Genomic DNA, 23,207 nt, shown 5'->3' on the forward strand with positions numbered 1-23,207 from the left:
GTTGTATACCACTTTGGTCATGTAGACTGAATTTTTACAAATACTTCATTACTGGATTGTGGATTGTTTATGTAAGTCTCAGAAGTTAATTTTTATTTTGCTTTTATTTCTGTGATTTATGTAGCATGAACATAAAATACTTTCTATCTTAAGTCATACACAACGTTACATTTGCTAACAACCTGTTTTCCAAAAAATCATAAGTTCAGCAAGTATTTTTGAATACTCCCTTAGAGAATGACATTTTATATGTCTGGTGTAGGCAATTATATTAATCATACAGTAATTATTATGAAACTTGTTTTTCTCCTTTGGTGATTGGTGTTATGTGAGCAAAGGCAAATTTGGTTTTCCTTGAAATAATATAGGAAAATCCTACTGTACACCTGTAACTTTCCTGTATAACTTAAATGAACATTGGAAAAACTATTAATTCCATTATTGGATTTTCACAAGAAGAAAATACTGAACAGATGAAAATTTTGGAAAAATATCCACAGTTTGTGAAAATATTTTTCCCACTTTCTGGTTGTTCTCTTATAATTTTCTATCTTTTAAATGGGATTGAGATCTTATTCAATATTGTGACATCTTATTACAATAAAGATTCTCTCTTCTCAAAGAAAATAGTTGGATGAATGTTAGCTGCGCAGTGAAACATGGAAAAAGGAATGAAGAAAAGTGCCTCTATAGTCCTGACTAGGCTACACTTCACACTGAGCATTTCCAGACAGCAAATCCTTGAACTTATTTGTGCAATTATGCTCAGGGATTGTTGGTTCTACTGTTTCTGACTATCCAGAGAACACTGTTCTCAACCATGCAACAGAGATTTTTTTCTAAGAAATTGTACTTCATGTCCTTGCTCTGTGTTGAGTTAGTCATATTTACCCATCTCATGTCATCTGTCTTAAAAGAAATCTTTAACATCAGTACTACTGTAAAGATGTAAGGGACTGTGGTTACTTCACCATTTCCTGTGCAGTTAACTTTCTGTCTTCATAATTATAAGTTATTTTCTTTAACCCCTTCAAAAATTAAATCAGTGAAATACAAATATCAGTGCTAATTGAAAAAAATCCTGTTACCATGCTGCAACAACAGCCAGTCCTAGAAAAGAATAAAATGTACAGTCCATTTCTCAGCTGTGGAAGAACAAATATACAAGTAGCTATTGTTCTGGTGTAGAAAACAAAACAACTACAAATTCAAATAACATTCTAATGAAACAATGCTAAGGTCAGTAATGCTTTTTTTGCTTTTTGAATGAGGCAATCAGTTACCTTCCTGAGGATGAGACACTTTTTATTTCTTTATTTATTCATCTATCTTCAGTGATATTTGTGGATTCCAGGTAAAGATTAGTTGAAAAATACTTTAAATAAAGTATTTCCCAGATCAGTGGGAAGTATTTTCCTCCATCTGTTTTATGAATGGCAGCTTTCATTTTAAGAATGTCTGCATGTTTTCATGTAATTCCTTTTCATAAGCTGTTAAACAGTACATTATCATGCTTAAAAATAAGAATTAAACTTCTTGTAAAGTAATTGTCTTACAAGGCTGTGATAAATTTATTTAAAAAAACCTTAAAGTTGCCATTAAATCCGCAAAGGAGAAGGATCCAGGTATGCCATTCATGACCATCCATACTGGTTTTCTTATAGAACTGCTGCTTTCTCTGCTGACTTACACCACTCTAGCAATGGATCAAAATAGAACAAAAGTCTGTTTTTTAACATAATTTTTCTCTATGTCAGAATTGGTAGTTGAAGACTATACAATTTTCATTTTCTCCTCAAAAGACAGTTTATTTCTATTCTGGTAATTAATTTTTCTAACAAGTTAGGACATGCTAAAAGAAGAGAGTTATGTTTCTTGAATAAAGGTTATCACAGGAAGAACAATAGAACAGAGAGAGGTATCCTCGGTGTGTGCTCCTATGATAAAAACACAGACTGCACTTGAAAATATAGGCTTATGATGTAGCCACATACATTTACGTGTGCGGACATTTGTAAGAATTAAGACTTCTAAATTTCAGCATTAGATGAGGCAAATATTCCAGGCAAAGCTCACTCTCTAGGCACAAAGTGTAATGCGTGCCTTGCTTACTCCCTTCCTTCTGCAATCAAGAAAGCCTCATCCTAGAAACACTGGGTAATGACATTAACTTTCTGCGATCTACAGAAATCCACCCAGAAAAGCCAAGAAACATGACAGTACAACACAAAGGAAACTGTCAGAGAAGCCTGTGGAAAGGATGATTTGATGTGCCCTTTGTTCTGCCTCTGCTGGCAATACTTTCCTTCTGCCTCTGAGGTCCTTCCCATTCCTGCATTTCAGTCAGCATGTGGGTAGTGTAAATACTGATATCGAAGGCAAGCTTACAAGAAGTTAAAAATGGAAAAAGAATCAGAGTACTGTGCTATGTGTTTTGTTATTGCAATCATTACTAAATTATATAAAATCTGAGTTTGAAGTACTACAATAGCCATATGCAGGAGATACACAGATTAGGACAAAAAGGTAAGGATGTTGTCCTAGAATCTAGCAAGTGAGGATATTTGATCTAGACTACATAAGCTGGACCAACTTACTATTAAATCTGGGTTTTCCTATAGACATAGCTGCCTGGAAGTGTTGCTGAGTCACCTTTTGATCACTTACTTTTTTTTTTATTTTATGTATGTTTCATTTCATAACAAGTTGCACTCAGCTGCATGCTGCTCACAATTGACTGTAACATTGACCTACTTCTGTGTGCATTGATCCAGACTGGCACTAGCAGATATGTTTACAGTGATCAGGAGTATGCACTGCTGTATACAGCCTCACAGATGGCAGAGTAAGCGCAAGAGCAACACAGAGTCTGTTCGCATATTTTTACTGTTTCCCAGACATAAGTATGTAAGTACCACATGAGTATATTATTATTTCTGCTGCCTTCCGAATCATGTCTCGTGTGTTAGGTATACAATACTGAGAAATACAAGCATTTCTGTCCCAGGCATTGAAACTGCCATTTATAAAGCTGTAGCATCTAGACCTTCCAAATTAATTTGGTTTGCCCCTGTATCAGCAGGTTTTGTTCCTAGTGCTGTGCGGGCCAAATCAAGTACAAGGACGTCCCTGTCACTCCTTTAGGGTTCTGGCACTGTTTCCTCGCTGCCTGGGGTGGAAATGCTACAGGAGAATGGACAACTCTGACGGCAGAGTGAAGCAATCTATCCCCATCTCAGCTGCATTGTTATCAAGGTGAGATTCTTAACGATACAGACTGCGTTGTAATTGAGACAGGTACTGTAATTCAAAGGACATTCCTCCCTCCAGTTTTGTTGAAGAGGACTAAGCTGTTTGTGTACTCCAAACTATCCCTGTAGCTGAAGCACTGTTCATTTAGTGTTGAACAGGGTGAAGATGAGATACACAATTAGTACAAGGAAATACAAGGTTCAACTCTGTATCCAAAGTAAGGTATTGAATCCTAAATTTTCCCTTAGCTCAGCTGAGGATTTTACTCCACAAAAAAATCAGTGTCTGTTCATCTGAGTCTGTTGACCAAGCATGAACTGTGGTAAGGAAAGTGATGCAAGAGGAGCAACTAGAGCTCTTCCTGCTCCAACAAATGTATGATTATTTTTATAAGCTCCAACAGCAGAAAGAAACAGAGTCCTGCAAAATAAACAATGGCTAGAAAGTTAATTAACTTAGTTCTGCCATGAGAGAGAAATTCAAGACCTATCCTCCATCAAGAGTAGTAGACTGTTTCTGACAACTGGGTTCATCTACATTTCAGATGATTTCTTTCCTTTCAAGGGTTTCAAACTTCAGGAATGATTCACAGCTAAAGATCTGCACCTAGAAAAGTGGATATTCCCCTTCACTCCAAGTTTTACTGCTGGCTACTCTTGCCAGCTCATCATTTAACAGGTTGTAAGGCATGATTTCCCTCTTAACCTTCTTTGTCACCTCAAATTTCAGTGTAGAGTGTTCATGACTAATACCAGTCTGAAGCACCACCAAGAAAAACGGCACATATAAATTCTCAGGACTCGGCCAAAGTCTACTCCAACAAAAATAACAACAGGTTTCAACTATAGCCATAAAAATGACCAACTGTTAGCAGTCATCCAAGTTATTTGTCATTATAAATGATTAACGCTTGCAGAAGTAAACATTCAAAAAGGGAAACATTTATAACTTAATGCAGTCAAAATACGAAGTATCCCAGTAAACTGGTAATTTGAAAGCATTAATTTCTAGAAAATAGGAAACAATCAAGAAAACTGAAGTGACTGAGGAATGAAGTAAATGAGCGGGTGTGAGGAAGAAAAAAAAGTCTACAGGAAACAAAATAAATTAGGTTAGTCAGTCTAAGGGAAAGTCATAAGCCAAGCTAGATAAAGGAGATGAAGAAGAATTTCAGTATTGATAGAGTGAGCAAAAAGAAACATCCTCTAGAGAGAATATTTATTCTGGCTAATTGTATACATTCAGGAAAATAAAACAACAAATAAATAAAGAGAACACCAGGCCTCACTACAGACCGAGCAGTTTAGACCTCTGTACAGTATGAAACAAATGAAGGATAGAGCTGCATTTTTAGGAGCAATTGCAAAAGCAATATAATTGACAGAATTCTGCTTCTGACTATATCACAATGCATATGTCACATTAAATGGAACCTAAAACACCCATTCACTTCTTCCTCCATTAAGGCTGAACATGGTTTTAGACTAAGTTGTTCATCTCCTTTAAAGCATGGCCTGTGTGGATCAGCAGCACAGTGGAGCTATTAGACAGGCTGTTAGGGTTCTCAATGCATGCAAACTGACAACAATCCCAGGAAAGTGTCAGATACCACATTAATATCACTAGAAGAAAAAGTTGCTTTTAGATATCTACTCTATTTTGCAATTCTTTGCTTGGTCTGACCACCTGCTTATTGCATAATTGGTATGATAATGTACATAGCTGCATATATAATGCAATATGCTATGATGTGTGCTATGGACAAATCCTGTTAAAATAACAGAAACATAAATGGGATAATTCAGTCATTAGTGCTAAATATGCATTTTTAAAGGAAGGCATGGTAATTATATTTTCCAAATAACCTCACAGATTTTTAATCTGACTAACTTAAAACTGATACTTCTCTACAACATATTTCATTGCTCATGGTCACATAAGTTCAATTTGGTTTTACATCACATACAGTTGTATAATACATCAAAATTCTGACAGTATCTATGAATGTAGACAGTCTTTATTTTAATGCAAACTTATGAAGGTATGCTTGACATATTTCATAAATCTAATGACTAAAATGGTACAGACTTCAAAAAAGATAGTGTAGTTTGACTTCAAGAGACTGTTTCAAAAGACCAATTACATGTTTGGAAAAGCTAGTAACTATAATAGGAAGTTCTTCAGCGTTTTTAGACAATAATGTCCATAGGACAAAGTGGGATGTGGAAATTCTTATGCAGTCATAATAGATACTAGAAGAAAAATTCTTTATAGTTTTTGAATATTTATCTCTAGACCTCTGACACTCTAGGCTTAATAAAAAACATAATGTTTTGTTTCCCTAATAGCACTGGATTGCCAACACATGTACACAAAAACAAAACAAAACAAAAACAAAACAGAAACACAATCTTAGTGTCAGTTATTTTAAAGAGGTTTTGGGGAAGGGGTGAAAAAAGACTATGAGACTAACCTGAATAAGCATCCAGCTGAACTGGCAGAGATAAAGGTAATGCGTAACAGATGCAAGAGCAGAGCAGCTTTCCTCTGAGAGATGTTGGCTTAGGTAAGCAGAGGCCAGAAATGAAATCTGTAGGGAAAAAATAAATACGTATTGAAGTTAAACAAAATGATTTTAACATTAATGATGGGGGTGGCTAGGAGAGGTGAGAGGAAAGAAATTATCTTCAGTTTCAAAGTAACACACTAAATCACAGTTCCAGAGACTGAGAGGTACTTCGGAAATTTACATTTAACATTCCTCCAAAAGAAATTATCTTTTAGCAGTGTCAGCCACAAAACTAGCTTTACAGTTCTTACAGACAATCTAGTATCCATTACATTCATATCTGAAAAATTACAGAGAAATTTAATTTTTATTATTGAATATTGTTCCCCAGACTATTTACCACACAATATTAGATACCAGTTTTCAAAGTGAGGGTGGAGATTTTCCTCCATAAAATGAGACATTATCATCTGACTTCTGCAAGGCCAGAAATTTTATCATTTGTTAAGAAAAATAATTTATTGATATTGGTTTTTTTTGTTGTTGTGTTTTGTGGTTTTGGTTGTTTTTTATTATTATTTGTTGTGTATTGGTTGTCTTTGGCAGGACCTGAGGGCCCCAAATCTCCTCCGATTCACACCCGTACAGGTCAGATTGTTCCTACACTCCGCAACTATTAAAAGATAAGCAGGCCAACAGATTTTTCAGAGTCTGAATCCAGAATGTGTAAGATCTATTCAAGCTGTAATTTTCAGACAGTGGTCGTTTCCAGGCTGTCCAGTAAAAAACAACACACCAACATACGGGCAACTGTCTCACTGGAAGCTTTTATAGTGCATCTCTCATATCTCAACACCACACTCTGTACAATCTCAGAAGATCACACGTGAAACTTAGGCATTTTACTGACTTACAATGCAGCGACATTATACCCCATCAAATAATATGGTAATATAAGTAAGCACTTCTGCTGCTGCCAAAGAGCAGGCAAGGATTTAACACACACCAAGAAGATATAAGTTATTTCCCACAGACAAGCCAAATGTCAAAAGACAAAATGTCAGTGGAGTAAGCAGTCAATCCATTGTGTAAAGAAAAAAGGTGCTCCACCACCAATGGACTGCACTGAGCACTGCTAAACAATGTCAGTATTAGATCTATCTAAAACACGTCTCAGAAATGTTTAGCTCTGTCTTCTGTGTTTTTTTTTTTACCGAGGATAAAATTAAACAAACAGACTTCATTAAAGATTTACAGTGTTCACATAAAGAAAAGTTCGCTTTACCCACTGAATGCTTGCACTAAGTGATGATCTTTCCTTTCCATTACAAAGAATACTGGCATTCTGAGAAACAGCCCATTAACTTGCTGGTAGTACAATTTGTAGGCTGCGGAGGCTGCTTCAAAACAGAGACAGTGAATGTAAGTTTTCAGGAGATGGGTGGAGAAAGAAGTTAAAGTGTACCAAAGGAGATGTTGTACACCCAGGCAAAAATGATATTGGATAACTGACACCCAGTGTCTTTACTGTCCAAATATCCTTATATTATACTTATATCCTTACATATAGGCTCTGTATATTGACAAATACTACAGCAGGTAGGTATCTCTCACATAGACAATGTTATCTAAGAATGAAATGGAAGAATATGAATAAGCAACTAGGCAACAGCTGCGGTAAAATCAATTGTAAGATAGATTTCATGGTATAAAGAAAAGGAATGCACTTTCAGTATTTGATGTGGAGTTCAGAAGCGTTCCAGTAGACAAGGAGTCTAACCATCGCAACATAACCACTTGGTTATCAAGAGGTCAATAAACAGCTTAAAACAGACTACTGTTTTCCAACTACTGACTGGTGAAACAAATGTCATTGTCTGGGGTGGGTTAAATACAACTGTGATGTGTGTGCCATCCACTATGGATAAACAAAATAAATTTTTGCACCTGTGCAGCACTATCTAGCTCAAACAGCACCAATAGTACTTTTCCTAACACTTGTGTAAATGCTTGTACTTACAACAAACTGAGTACAACACACAGGAGGAGGGGCTTTATCACCTTTTGTTCTCTGAAGGTTTGTGTCTATGTCAAGAACAGACTGTCACACTGGAGACAAAGAAAGGATGGAAAAGGAAGTGCAGACCAAGCAAGTTGTGGGAATACGTTCTTGGCACCCTCTTGGCTGAAAGAGTTTGGCATCTTCAAAGAAGGTGTCACTGCAAGTTTTTTCCATGTGTTCCAAGAAAAATAATTTTTGTATATTTCTGTATATATATAAAAGAGGCATCTTGTTATGTTAACAGTTTTCTAACAAAATAATTCTAAGTGCCCAGAGTTTTGCATAATGTGTATTCCTCTCATAGACATGACCAATGTTGGTGAGATACAACAATACAGCTGAAGCAGCTACTCAGCTAAGAATTCATTGTAATTAATAGCATTAGAGGATTTCAGGCAACAAAAAAACAATCAGAGGTTAAAAAGTTAAAGACACAAAAAAAATCTACATATATTTTTCTTGTAGTGATTGTTATTTTGTATCTTGGGCAGAAGATATTTCACTTAGTTTTTAATTGCAGTGGGCCATCGTCTGTAGTGATGAACCTATTACTTAACAAGGGAAAGATGTACCATGTGCTGGAATAAGTTGTTCCTTTTTGGAACATTAAAAAAAAAAATCTCCTCATACCAATTTTCAGAGTTCTGTTTATAGAGATTATATGATTGCAAATGTCCCTTTGCAAAACATCTTTGTGGCCTGCTATTTGGTTCTATCAGGAGATTATATACGTAATGTGTCTTCCTGCTACTTGTCATTTTTGACCCAAAATGATCAGAGTAGGCGTATTAAGTGACTGAAGGAGCAGGCTGCTCATTTTGTTAATCTGTATGTGATATTTCTGCGTCATATTCAAAATCACAGTGATAGTGTAATACTCAGAAGGTTCTCAATTACAAAATGAAAAACATAAAAAACAAAAACCAGAAAAATAATGCACTTCTGTTAAAAACCAAATAAGATCTTCATCAGGGTTCCTATGTGACAGTCATTTACTCAGTAAATTATAGGATACTGCAATTCCTCTGCAATATGAAAATAATTACTTCGCAATTACATACAAGGAAATTAGTACCTGAGCACTGAACCTAAGTCACCAATGCCAAATTAAAAAAGAATAAAAACAGTTGATTTTAAAAACTACATTTCTGTAAGAAAAAAGAGGTTTTTGAATATCCTCACTCCTCTTTCAGTTTTAAGCCTTCTTCTGGTTTCCAGCTTGCACTCATTTGTGGTCAGTTTATATCTTCTGGTTTTGCTGGAAGCCCCTCTTAGGTTAAACAGCATTTCCTTCTCTGTGCAGTTGCACTGTCGCAAGTTCTATTCCTCATGTGAAACTCTTTGCAGCCTGCGTATCAGTTTGTTTTCACTCTTCTATACCAGTCCTGCTTCGGTTCTGTCCAAGATTCTCATCCAGCAGTTTTCTTATCTCCTTATTTATCTTGAAAATACTTCTGATATATGGTAGTACCACTGTTATCTCATTATCATCTGGTACAGATGGTTTTACTTCTCTTTTCCAACTGACTACCTCTTGTCAAGGGAGAAATATATTGCTATCAGCTTACAATTTGGGAATAATGACCTTTTCTCTTCGGTCTTGCAAATAGCATTATATGTCACGATTCAGCCTTCAGAGTTATTCAGGTCTTTCTGTACACTACCCCACTACCAAAATGTAGTGTCAGTGCATCTCTACCTGTTGCTATCAGCACATTTTGCCTGGACACATTGCTTTCTGTTCCACAGACTGGTGCCTTTGGATCAGTGGAATACTTCTTATTGTTCATCACTCCCACAGCTGTCTTCTTCCCACTGCTGTCTCTTCCTACATTCAACTAAACCACATTGGACTAATCCTCTTCTATTATTATTTTACTAATTATGTGACACATCAAGTATTTTACTGCGTTTATCTTATCAAAGAAAACTATCAAAGTAGTCTGGCATGATCTCAGTTTAAACACAGGGGAGGGCTTATTCTCTTCATTTATCTCTGTGTCTTTTGATAGAATTTTTTCTAATGTCTCCCATTCTTCTGAGACTGAATTAATGGTTCCACAGTTGTCAAGATTACTCCTCCTTTTTTAATCTATTATTTTTCAGTCCCATAGCAGTCTGATTTGGAGGATTTGCTATAAGCACTGGGTGCTAGACCCCAAGGGACTCGTTCCAGCATTTCTGACATCAGGAACAGGGACACCTTTGTTCCAACATAGGAATGTATCTATCCTTCAGTTCTTCTGCCTCAGTAGCCTCAGCCTATGACGTGAACATTATACTATTTGCTTTTTTCACCACCTTGCCTTTATCCCAGTGTAAATCTTCAGAGTCAGTATATTCTTTGAAATTGGGAAGATTTTCACTTTGTTAGTGTGGAGCCATACTTCATGTATTTACATTTTTCTTCCTCGCTGCACATTTTTTTTACCAGATATTTTAAATTATTTTATCTTTATTCACATAACTAAAAAAATTGTTAAAAATTTCACTCAAGATTACACTATTGTCATATATTGTGATCACAAAAATGTACACGACATATTCACTTAAGTGAACTACAGATGAACTGAGGAGATCAATTTTCTAAAGGTTGTCAGAATTAGTGGAGCTAGATTTTGTTTGTTAGACAAATTTACACAGAAAGTAATCAATCTAAGTGAGAGTTGCCTTTGTATATTGTATAAAAGTGAAAAGGGAAAGATGTGAACACTGGAGCAATCTCATACAAATCAGGTAAACAACAGCCAGCTGAGAAGTAGGTTGACTGAAATAAGAAATATGTATGAAGAACAAATAAGTTGAGTAAAAAGGAGCAGTAATTACAACTTACTGTGATTAAGTGCTGAAATGCTACCATAAGATTAACTTTAAAATGAAGATACAGCATATGATACATGGAAACAAATCTTATCTTTAGTTTGAACCATAAAAGTTATAACTTTAAACTGTATACGTCAGACCAGAAGGGACTGTGTTTGTCTGGGGGCAATTATCACATGTACAAAGCTCACATTATTCATAGAATTATGTAATATTCATTCACTGTATGAGCAAATCCAGGATTATGCATGGGAAAGTGTTGTGAGGGCCTCTGAAGAAACCTAAACATTGATTAATTGCTTCTTAATATTTTCAGCATTTCTCATTCCATGAACATGTTTTTTTCAAGTGTCAAGGAACTATACACATTTGCAATGGTACCATTTGTAACTGAGTGATGCATATTTCCATAAACTCTACTAAAAAGTAGCTTTGAAAGTATATTTCTCTGCATGTAACATTTCAAGAGTGACAAAGGCCAGTATCTCCAAACAAACATTAAAGTATCAGCACTTCCTCTTACTCCTGCATTTCAGCCTGCGCTGTATCTTCCACCAATTGTTTTAAACTTGTTTGAAAGCACTTTACAATAGTTAACAGTGTGCCATCACTTCAGAACTGTTCCACAGAAATGCTGTAAAATTATTGAATTCTGAATGCTTTAATGGAAGAATATACATTCATTTTTATATTTAAATGAGATTTTTTCCCTTGCTTTTTATGGCAAATTATATTGTATCATCTATTCCTGGTCAGAGCATATGCAACACCCAATGAAGAGGACAGAAAAAATTTACACTGAAGTCCACAGATAATACACTTACCAGCATGAACCAGTTCATCTTAAGATGCTGCCCTGATTTTTCTGCCTGATAATTCAATAATTTATGAATACCTAAGTATATCTGATGTGGTATTTGCTACAAAATGCCTTTGCAGCACTGTACTTTATGTACTTTCAGTATGTGAAGGGTAGTAGTAAAATAATAAAGCAGTAAAGTATAATCAACTTTTGTTACAATTTTAGGAATTGCTAAAAACGTTTTCATATGAGGAGAACAAATCTGAGTGTAAAAAACTTTCCCTCACATTAGAAGTGCTGAAGAATTAGCATGTTGTTCTGGGCTATGCTAGGCCTTAAGCAAAAAGCTGTGGAGAAGGGTAACCCAAGCAGATGAAAAAAAAAGCATCAAGTAGCAGAACACAGAAAGCACTGGAGCTAGGTCTGGCTGCATTTGCCAGCTCCTGGCAGTTTCACTTTCTCATCCAACCAGGAAGCACCCCCCTGCCTCCTGCATTTCTTCTCAGACTTCCTGATGGGAAAAAAAAAAAAAAAAAAAAGATCCTTTCCCATCAGGAGAAACACAGCTGCCAAATGAAGAACATGTTAGTATACTTATCTTGCACTTTTATTGTCTCTGCAAATTCCTATCTCCCAGTAAGAACTAACAAAGCTTTAGACATCATCTTCTTCTAGACACAAATGTCTTCATGTATGTCTTACAGAAACTGATCCTAATAATGCCCATTTCATTTTTCACACAAAGTGAAATTATTTATTTCATTAATTGTTCTTTTCCAATTCAAAATGTATTTCTTTGTTCCAAGCAGGGCAAGATTATCTCCTTCCTCGTACAACTTGTCTACACACTTTTCTGCTAAAAAGAAAACAACAAAAGAGCCCAGCCTCATGCTATCAGTCCTTTTACCAACACAATTTCATAAGACTATTGCATGCAGAATTTACTGTGCTTTTCCTTTTGCTGGACTTAACTGCAGTGAACAATAACATAGGAAAATAAGCACATTAAAACTCCTGTGTCCTCACTGCACTGCTCTCTTCAGCTTTGAATTTGCTTTATATGGGTAAAAAAGGGGTGCCCTCAAGGAACACAGGGATACTGCTTAATAATAGTGCATATGAATCATACTTTTTGTTACTGCTTGGTAGGTCAGGACCACACTGATGTGAGCCAAGTGTTCTTTCTGTGTTTGTGTTCTGATACTAAATGCTGAGACAAAAATACCAACAAAGGATGTACCAAAAATTCTGAAGATTTATGGACACTAGCAACAATTCTAACTCAGACTTCCTGGAAAAAGTAACAATACAACACACAGCATGTTTCAGAGCACAGAGAAAAGTATTATATAAATTAGAAGATTCAAAACACAGTGTTTAACTAGGTCAAAAGAAAAGTTCAGTAACTAGCTTTTCACCTCATCTTTACTCTGTTTTAATGATGCAAAAATAAGGAGTTAAGTTCCTTTGTGAATTTGCACGTACACTACATGATTTCACCGGTCACTAAATCGTTTCAGAAATTACCATAATACAGAGAATGGTGCTTTATAACTGCCACCAGGAAAACAATACGGGCATTTAGCTTCATCTCTTTTGGCTTCCATAGTTCTCCTGAGCATATACTTTAACACATATAAGTGCCTTATGAACAGAAACTCTGAAGTCTGAAAGGGTGATTTGCACTGCATGTTTTAGAGACAATTTTGTTTAATGAATTATCTGCTTATACAGCATTGCAAACTGGCCTGAGCAGAATGCCAGTTGGTTTCACACTGGGCTTACTATCTGCTGTCCTCACTTTCCATACTTTGGCTCAGGACTTTTTGCAAACCTGGTGGCCAGCAGTCTGAGGGTGCAGGATACAGGACAGGAGGGGGTCAGGAACTGCGGTAGCAGCTGGAAGTCTCAGGAGAAGGCTGAGGTAACTTCCAACCTCTGCATGCACCAAACTGAGTGATCAGCTGGAACACGGTTTTTCCAGTGATGTCCCTAACAGAGAATGCATTTAGTGATATCCACTGAGAAGTTATACTACTTCTTTTTTTTTTTTTTTTTTCCTAAATAAGGAATACCGGTCTCTTAGAAAGTTATAACCATTTTCATTTTATATGCAGAATCAGAATGAGGTATCTGGGCATAATTGCCTACAGTTTGTACTGCATTTAGATCTGGTTCGAAGATGTGCATTGCTTTGTGAGTTGTTGCAACACAAGAACCAGATCCACCCGAATCACACTGCAAAATCCTCAGCAACACAACACTTCTGCCCTAATCATGCAAGCACAAGCTGGGAAAGCTTCTTTTTACAATCATAAAAGGCATATTTGTATTCTTTTTCAGTCTCAAGTACCCAGACACAGCTCAGGGCACTCTGAACATGCTGATTTGGCAGGTCCCAACAAGCTGTTCTGAGGATGTGCATTTTCCATGGTGGCATTTGCCTCCTGCTGTTTTCTGTCTAGAAACTCAGATTAGGCCTCAAGTAGATCTGCCACACCAAATTAATTGGCTCCAGAAGCCTGTCAGGTGAGGTCTATACACATAAGGGGTATATCAGGTAAAACTGTTACTAATGTGATTTTTCACTTCCTCCATTTCTGGATATAGTTTTTCCTGAAGTGCAGACTAGTGAAATAAGCGCATACAAATTTACAGTTGGATCTTTTATTAGCTCTAAAGTGAATTTAGTGCTCTATTCAGGCTCAGAAACATATGATGTTGGGTAAAATAGTATAAATGCAAGGGAAAAGCATCTGTTAACTATTGATGCTTCATGTAAATATCTTTCTCATCTTCAGGATTTTTACAGAGTCTTTATCCGGAGTCATAACCGCGGCTGAAGTAAGCTGCAGCTATCAGCCTGCAAGCCTACAGGAGATTTCCCTCCCAAGCTAATGGCAATAGAGTGTAGGGCATCCTCATCATAAATCAGGGTCAAGATACAAACAGAGTAATCCCCTGGTTAATATTTTATGCATAGTAGCAGAGGTCTCCTATACTTTTCCATGTGACTAGCCAACCAGAAAGGATAACTGTTTATCTATCTTCTTAAAAAAAGGAATAACTAAGATGTAATTACAGGCACAGTGTATTCCAGCTTCACTATTCTTCAGCAGCAAACCCCCATCTACAGATTCATCTCCATACAAAGGTGGGAGATCATCTTGAGAGATTTTTCCTTTTTTCTTCAGTTAAAATGAACTAGGGTAAGCAAAGGCCTTCTAGTTAAACTGTTAAGGGTAATCTGAGTCATGTTTACAGAACTAGTAGCAGTGTAAGCAGCTCAAAATACATATACGATAAAAATGTAACCTCCAGGAGAGGGCAGCTACTTCACCAAAACAGAGTGAATGCTCTCTAAGTAAAAAAGAGGTTTTGATGTAGAAAGCAAGATGTTCATGAGACTCTGGGATGTGTTTTCATTTATTCACTGTAAGAACTACTCTAAGAAGAATTGTGTTAAGATATGAGATGATGTTTAATTAAAGCAGTTTAACATTTGTCACAAGCTTTTAACACATGAAGGGAAATTTACTTAAAATGAATGAAATGCTCTTCAGCAAGGGCTAACACTCCTTCTTAGAATAGTTCTTATAATGAATAAATGAAAGCATACCCCATAGTCTCATGAAAATCTTGCTTTCTATATGAAAACCTTTTTTTTACTCTTAGCCCTTGTTGAGAAGTATTTCATTCCCTATATTTCTATTATTTGTAACCCTTGATACTAAAGAAATACTGGCATTATTTAAATTTCTATGGCAACATTTGATCCAGATTCCTAACAAATGTTCAGATATGACCTAGAGAATAATCATTTTGGCAGTATCTGTTGTGATTTAAGGTATCTTTACCTGCCTGCTTTCTCTCTGCACAAGGCTTCACAACAGAATGGCGGATGCCTTCCCTCCCCAATTAAAGCAGAATATAAAACCTTTGTGTTTGTTGTTAATGGATAGGTTGACTTTTGAACCTGCAAAAAGCAGTGTGAATTACTAAGCAGCAGAGGCTATAAGGAGCAGTAAAGATTTAAAATGATTTGAAGATAGGATTTTTCAGACACCTATAATAAAACTATCACAAGGACGTCAGCTGACAAAGACTACTAAACAGCATTAAATAATCTAGTACTCGTAATTTATCTGTTTTGTACAGACTCACCTTGTCTGTAAACAAGCCAGGGAAGGAATTAGGTCACTAGCACTCTAAAGAATAGCTTAGATTAAAAACAGACAATCAAGAAAAATGCATGAAGTATGCCAAAAAGATAAGGATCCTAGAATTGTGCCTAACCTTAAAGCAGTAACATAGATTAGGTACCAAGTACAACTTTTAGTACTAAGACAATATTGTAAAAATACATTCCAGGGTATGGTTCAGGTATTTATAGAATTTAAAAATTGTGTTGCTGATGCCTGGTGCCATGGACTTCGTTCAGAGATACAGACTTAACTGCTTTTTCAAACTCAAACACAGAAACTTTTTCATCCAGTGGGGAACTGCAATCTGTGTTTCTGTCAACAGGGGAAAATGAACTGCAGAGAAAGTCCCTTATTCCTAAATTACTCTTTTTCTGATTTTCTTCATGCAAAATGATTTCTAATATAAATTGTTGTTTATTCTGGAATAAAGTACCTAGATAAGAATCTAATCTGAACAGTTTACTCTGATGCATACTTTGCTTGATATTTACTTGATATTTAGTGACTAGGAGTTCTAGTGAGCACTGGAGAATATAATGTTTTCTTTAACAGTTTCTCACTGGTTTAGCTTTGTACAATGAATATCAATCCTAATCCAGCTCCATTTGTGTTGGATACAAAATGGAACCCGATGTCAAGATATGCAATCTATGTAAATATCAGTACAATGAGTACACTGAACACAAATTAACTTCTTTGCTTAACATAAGTGAACTTGCAGACAGCAGTCAAAATACAGACTTAGCAAAATTTCTCAAAATTAAAACTGATTTAAGTTAAAGACTTTTAAATAATGTCAAGTATTATCAAAGGGACTTCTATTAAGGCAGTGATATACACATAGATTTTTGTGTACACTGAAAATGAACTAAATATTACCTGTATTTTACCTGGTAAACTAGACAGCCATGTACAAAGCTGGCCTATGCAGGTTCGTATGGTTTAATTTCTGTTTCATGGTCAGTATGTACTGTGAAATAATAAGTCACTAATCAGCTGCTTTTACCATGTTCCAGTCTTGATTCCTTGCATTCTGAAACATTATTTTGCTAAACTAGTACCAGAGGATGCTGAGAATGAAACTTAAGCATCTTCCATGCTCTGGGCACCACTTTGATCATATTTTCACTTATTATCACTCATACTAGCTTCAAATTTCTGATGGACCCTTAGCACAAATACTACTTTTAGATGGGAAAAAAATTCAAAGGTAACCAAAATCATAGATGATAGGGAAAAGTCACAGTGATAGGGAATTTTCAGGCTCAAATATAATGTCTTCTACTGTACCTTTCAGAACAGTAAAGAAAGCTTGTGACGCTACTATCTGAAAGTCTAGCATGCTTTAAAAAAAAAAAAAATCCTATAGTAGTAAAACTGATATCCAGAGCATAATATATATCACAAGCTGACTGACAGAAAACATGTTTCAAGAATCTGCTAGGACTTCACAGGATGGATGCTCTGTTAATGTAGTGCAGTGAGAAATTCTCTTCTAGAAGCACTTATGATACAGCATTCAGAGTGAGAGGTATGAGTATCCTTGGTTTGCTGATTTTTTTTTTTCTAGGAATGTTCTCAACACTGAGAATCTTCCTATCACTCACAGCACAGAAACCAATTTTCCATTGGTAGAACCAAAGTCAAACAACTAAAGATCTAAGTTCTTTAAAAAGAGCTGTTTGTGAGCTGATAGATGCTTATCCCAGTTTGCATTCCTTCCTGAGGTGACTATGGCTCCTCTGCAGCTCTGTGACTGTAAAACCAAGTACTGTTTACATTCAGCAGGTCCCAAACAATGAGCATTTCTCACAGATGTGTGGTAATTTTGCAGGCAAAAGAGCCAAGACAGAAAACAGTTCTGAAAAACAGCTTTGAAGAACATACACTTAAATCAAACATACAAGGAAAAAAAAGCCAAACAGAATGGTATTGTGTATGAGTAGCATATACAAGATGGCAAACGTCTTCTTTACTTAACTGATAATTCTAAAGCAATTAGTCACCACATTTACTTTAAAGAAGTGAACAAAGGCACTTTTTCTGTAGCTTCTCGTTTTAGGAACATATTCTTATCTCTTATTGCAACACAAACCAAACACAAAGCATGTTTGTGTTAAACGGTCACACATCTTAAACCAATCACATTTTAGAGATTGTTTCTGTATTTAGACACAACATTTTGCCTGTTCCTGCAGAAACATGGATGTTTTTGGTGTGACCAAGTGCTTTAAACACATACTGTATTCAGCCATACTAATAATAGCAAATACTCTCCTCAGACCCCTCCCATGCGTTAAATTAATCAACACCAGAAAGTCAAAAGTGCTAAGTTGCTTATGCACATTAATTTATTCACTGTAATGACCACACTACCACATATTTGGCCTCCTTTTATGCTTCTCCTTAATATGCTCACAGATTTAATTATTCTAATTGAAAAAACTTCAACTGAATTTCAAAAAAAAAAAAAAAACACCTTAATTTGCTTAGTTAACCACTGTTAACTAAGGACCTGCAGAGGTCCTTTTCTGCTCTCTCCCTCTCTGCACCTTCCCACCTTGAAGAGTTAGGCTAGCAAATAGTCCACATGCCCCTTGGCACAGTGAGGGCAGTCTTGCCATGCCTGACAATTATCTGTGTTGCATAACATCAGCTATTATTTCTACTATAGCGAGCACACAGATGTGATTTCATCTGCCTTACGCTTCAAGTTCAGCTAAATGTGAGCTAGCACTAGATTAAAAGCTATGCAGTTGGGCTGTCTATCTATAGTACTTGAGAAGATGAGTTTTGCTGAGAGGCTGAGTCCCACACTAGTTTAAACACAAAGCAACTCCAACTGCAGCTAAACGATTTTTCTACAGCTCTGGCCTGAATCCAGACTGAACCATTTGAAGTCTATACTTACTTCTGCCAGAAAAGGACTACATAGGCATGTCCTTGCTCTCTCAGATCTCTCAGAATAAAATGTCACTGGAGAAGATAAGGCTCATATGCTTTATCTTTTGCACTGCACAGCCTGTAGGATGGGAGTTCAAGGAAAAATATTAGGCAAACAGGTTGAGTTCTCCTAAATTTTTCCAGCAGTATCAGGCTGCCTTTTTGGGTCACTGGCAACCAAAAACACTTATATTGAAGCAAGGCCATTTGGTAAAGTCGTAACTTTCTGTGAACCAGATAATTAGAAAAAAAAAATACAGAAGCTTAGAAACAGAACCCCTTCTTCAGTACTACATCAGAAAAAAAGAATCACATTATAAGACTTGTCTGGTTTCTCCAGCTGTGCTGGCTGGTGTAATAAAAGATATTATCTCATCCCACAAGTTTTTTTTATGAGCAAGCTACAGCTACAGTGGTATTACTCCATGAATCATACTGAAATTTAGCATATCCCCATGAACATGAATACCTGTACTTTTTTATTATATCTGACCAAATAAAAGAGTACAATACAAAAATAGGTATACAACTTATCCCAAGCTTCACCTTTTGCACACACACACACATTCTTAACTGGTCATTCTTCTCTGCTACCTTGATTTGAACCAAGCTGACAATCTTATTCAGAAGAAATTTGGAATGTAATAGAAAAATTTAAGTTCTACTTTGTTCTCCAAGTCATGTCAAATACTTATTACAATGCATAAATTCATATATGGAATAATGGAATTAAATTTCCTACATCTTACCACATTTAAGTGCACGTGTAAAACCATAAGTTTAAAAAAATTCGAATTTACACAAAAAAGTGAAAGTTCCATTCATATTTCTCTCCAGAGTCTCAAAATTTTTACTGAATACTTCTCTTTTGCTGTCTGTAACGTCTTGCAGATATTGATTTAATTGCTCAGGACAGAGCATTGATTCAAGACATTTTAGAGAATGCGATACAGGAGTCCCCTTCATTCCTTCCTCAGGTAAACTGTTTGTAAAGAAAGCCCATACAGAATATAGCAACAAAAACCCATATGGGCAAATTTGAGGAAACATCAGTCTTTTGCGCATTCCAATTGGAGAGTGTGTAAAGACTGCCTCTCAGTGGGCATATCTGTTTTCAGTGTGAAAGTGAAAGTTATCTAATTAAGTGGAAATCCCCTCATCATCATGTGTGTTCTCATACTTCTGCCACTGCCAAAATCAAATAGATCTGCAGAGAGATAACCATTAAGCATTTCCCAAATTCAGTTAATTCACTTAATTTACTCTTTTTTTTCTTTCCTTTTTTTTTTTTTTTTTTTTTTTGCACAGCTGTACATATCATCATTAGAATTCCTATGCTGAGGTTTTTCCAGGAATAAAAAGGACTTTTTTTGCACTGCACATTTAAAGCTATCTGTTCTTCACACCAGATGTCACTTTGGCTAATTTTTTAGCTTCTGTTCTCTTTGCATTTTTCAGAGAAGATAGATGTCAACAAAGTGCTTGGCAAAGTTCCTAAGTTTATCTTTTTACCAGGCGTATCTCATTCCCCTTCAGGCACGTCCATGGGTAAACAGCATTGTTCTGATCACAAAATCCTTAACTTGCACCCAATCTCTTCAAAACAGAATTAAATAACATCTGCTTTCATCACAAAGTAGAATACTAACATTGAAAAAACGCGCTAGTCAGGAATTAACATTTAAATAAGAAGCAAAAGGCAATCACTTTTGTAATATTCTGATGACAGTGATCGCGTGAAAACAAAAGACAGTTCTGAAGAGATTATTAGCAGCTAAGCAAAGACCACACAATTGCTCATTATATTCAACAGCCTACTCTACAATTTGACTGAGCAATACACTGTATTTCTTGTAGGAGTAATTCATCAGTCATACCATAAAATGTGGAAAACAATATTTTTTTAATAAATGTGTAAGAAATTTCCCTCTATTCATTTTTTTCCTCTGAATATTGATTTTATATTTTTACTACACTAACCTCTGTCTCTGTTCCAGAGAACTGCAAACTTTCATTATACTATCTTCAGTCTCCTAGAACTTCTTCAACTCAAGAACCAGTTTTGGAAATATCTACCTTCATTCAAAGTGGCTTCTTCATTAATGTTTAAACAAGAAGACAGAACACAGTCACCAAATAAAACCAGTCCCACTGTTTGCTTTGAGTCCTGGAATGAAGGACGCAGGTGGAGAGGGTTGGCACAGGAGGTGGGAGAGAGGAAAAGGCATTGAGAAACAGGCTTGAGGTGGAAATAAAGTTACAGAGGATCAGAAATATGCTGCTAAGAGTCTACAGTGCAGCCTTTTCGTAATGCTTGAATAGGTGGAAAGGAAAAGACATTGTTTATACCCTTCAGGAAGAGAAAATGTTTAGACCTACTTGTTCTCAAAGGCCAGCCCTTCCTAGGCCTTCAAAGAAAGGCCTTTGAAATGGAGACTGCTTACGTTCTTTACACAGGACTGATACAATGAATATATCAGTCATCATATCATATCATATCATCACTATATGTGAATATAGTGAATCGGTATCTTCAAAGAGGTTAGCAAGCCAGAAAACTTGGAGAACATATTTTTACCATATGTTAGCATTAAGACATTGCTGCACAGTGAAATCTCTGACTTTCTGCTCCAAGAGCAATTAAACAGGTTACCATTTCTTTTACTCTTCTAAAACCTCTTTGCTCTAGGCCTGAACTGACCCTAAACAAAGGAATTCAGTCAGATTGGTGGGGCATGAGTCATCCTGCAAGCTCACATGAAAATGAGTATCTTTGGTTTCTCTTGTTTTTCCTCCCCTTTCCCACAATCTTCCCTGACTGTTTTTCTCTTCCTTGTATCTAGCCTAATGATCAAGACGTTTCATAAAAAACAATTTTAAGGAATAGGGGCAAATGGAATGAAGAAAGATAAAAGGTGGACTAAAAGAACAAGTTCGAAGAACAGAAAAGGCTGCAGAGACACTTCAGCTGACAGAGAGAGCACATATAGTTAATGTTATTCATGGTTTGGGAAACCACACAAAACAGTTTGCCCAGCCCCAAAAACTGTGGCAAAACTCGCTAGTACCACTGCATGCAAGGAGTTAATATTCTGGAGTTGTAACAGTGACCTTTAACATCTAAATTAGCCCAGAACTGATTTTACTGTTGAACTGAATATTCGCTAATAGAAAGTCTGTGTTTGCAATGTGATAGAGTTCAAAACCATACTGAAGCTTAGTTAAAAAACTTAACAGACCTTCTTCCCCTCCCAAAACATTATTAACTATTACTTGAGTGATAAGCTAAGGTTTAATACCCAATATGTTTTTGCACTTTGGCAAAATAATGTTGCAAGACAAGTAAGCAAAAACCATGCCAATACAGAGAATTGATGCAGAGCTGCAGGCAAGTTTGGCAGTTTTGAGACACTGTAATAAATCTGTCATAGAAACCACAATTCAAATAACTTACATACTCTTAATAAGGAAGTTCCTTCTCTTTCCTTTTCAATTGGAATTTCCTTCAATTTGTGAATATAAGCAAGAAAAAATTACAAAGGCCAATTTACAGAGACCTTGTTAACATTTGCAAGCAGAAGGTGGAAGTGACAAGGTTGCTGACCGCTAGGGGACAACATTTCTTAAAAGACCAGGCACCAGGTTTCAGTAGGCGGTGCTGAGGATAAAAAACTACTTCAGCTGTCAGCAAGAGATGGAAATTTATTCCTGTACGAGGAGGTTCAAGAGTACAGTGTATCGATGATGGATTGGTGTAAACTCAAATATATTAAGTATATAAGCAGCAGTAGAACAAGGACATATTCCACTGTACTATCTTCCATTTCTCCCATAGAAGAAACTGAAATGAATGGTGCTTGAAAAACTTGACTGAGTGCCAGAAAAAATATCCTGCCAGTAGAATATATGAGAAATGAGTATGAGACCATGGACATCTTATTGCTGACAATTTTAATCTCACATAGCTAGTACATATTAACCTGCAGTGAGATACAGCTACAAAAGGCTAAATGAGCCTTTTGAAGTAATCCCTCCTACAAATACAATGTGCAGATGGCACACAACTGTGCCTTCTTCTGTCTGAGCACACAGGTATTATGGTCAAATATAACCTCTCTTCCTCCATGCAGAGGGCATGTTTTCCTAACGTGCTCTGAATGTAGGTATTGAAATAGGATGCGAAATGCTAACAGCAAATGGTGTCACTACTGCCAGACAGGAGTGCATCCCACCTACAAATTTAGCTGTGCACGACACCCCTGGAATTCTAGAAAGGTTTGATGGAAAGTGTGATACATTTATACACACACTATGACCAATATGTTTTTTTCTTATAGATCTATGAAATATGTCCCGCAAGACCCCTGTCTTTTACAAAAGACAGAATGATAGCCAGTACACCCTTAAGCACCATTGTCCCCACCAGTAGTGCTTTATGCTGCAGAAGTCACCAGTCTAAGGAATGGATGGGTCTTTGGTGTGACAGCATCCCATCCATTCATCCTGACCTTTCTGGCACTCCCTGGCCTGCACCTAAGTCTTAAATAGTAAGTGTTCAACAAACTTCATTTTGTCTCTGCAACCAGTCTAGCACATTTATTTATTTTTTTT

The 23,207-nt window shown here is 36.3% G+C and overlaps 1 protein-coding gene across 1 annotated transcript in view; it reads right to left on the reverse strand.

Annotated features, from left to right (window-relative positions):
• ADGRV1 (adhesion G protein-coupled receptor V1) overlaps window positions 1–23,207 on the reverse strand; it is a 257,698-nt gene that overhangs the window by 78,011 nt on the left and 156,480 nt on the right. The window contains exon 84 of the mRNA XM_021381087.1: window positions 5,726–5,842. Within this exon, the coding sequence (XP_021236762.1) occupies window positions 5,726–5,842 (117 nt within the window). The remainder of the gene's footprint in view (window positions 1–5,725; window positions 5,843–23,207) is intronic.

Source organism: Numida meleagris, chromosome Z (genome assembly GCF_002078875.1).
Source record: "Numida meleagris isolate 19003 breed g44 Domestic line chromosome Z, NumMel1.0, whole genome shotgun sequence".
NCBI lineage: Eukaryota > Metazoa > Chordata > Aves > Galliformes > Numididae > Numida > Numida meleagris.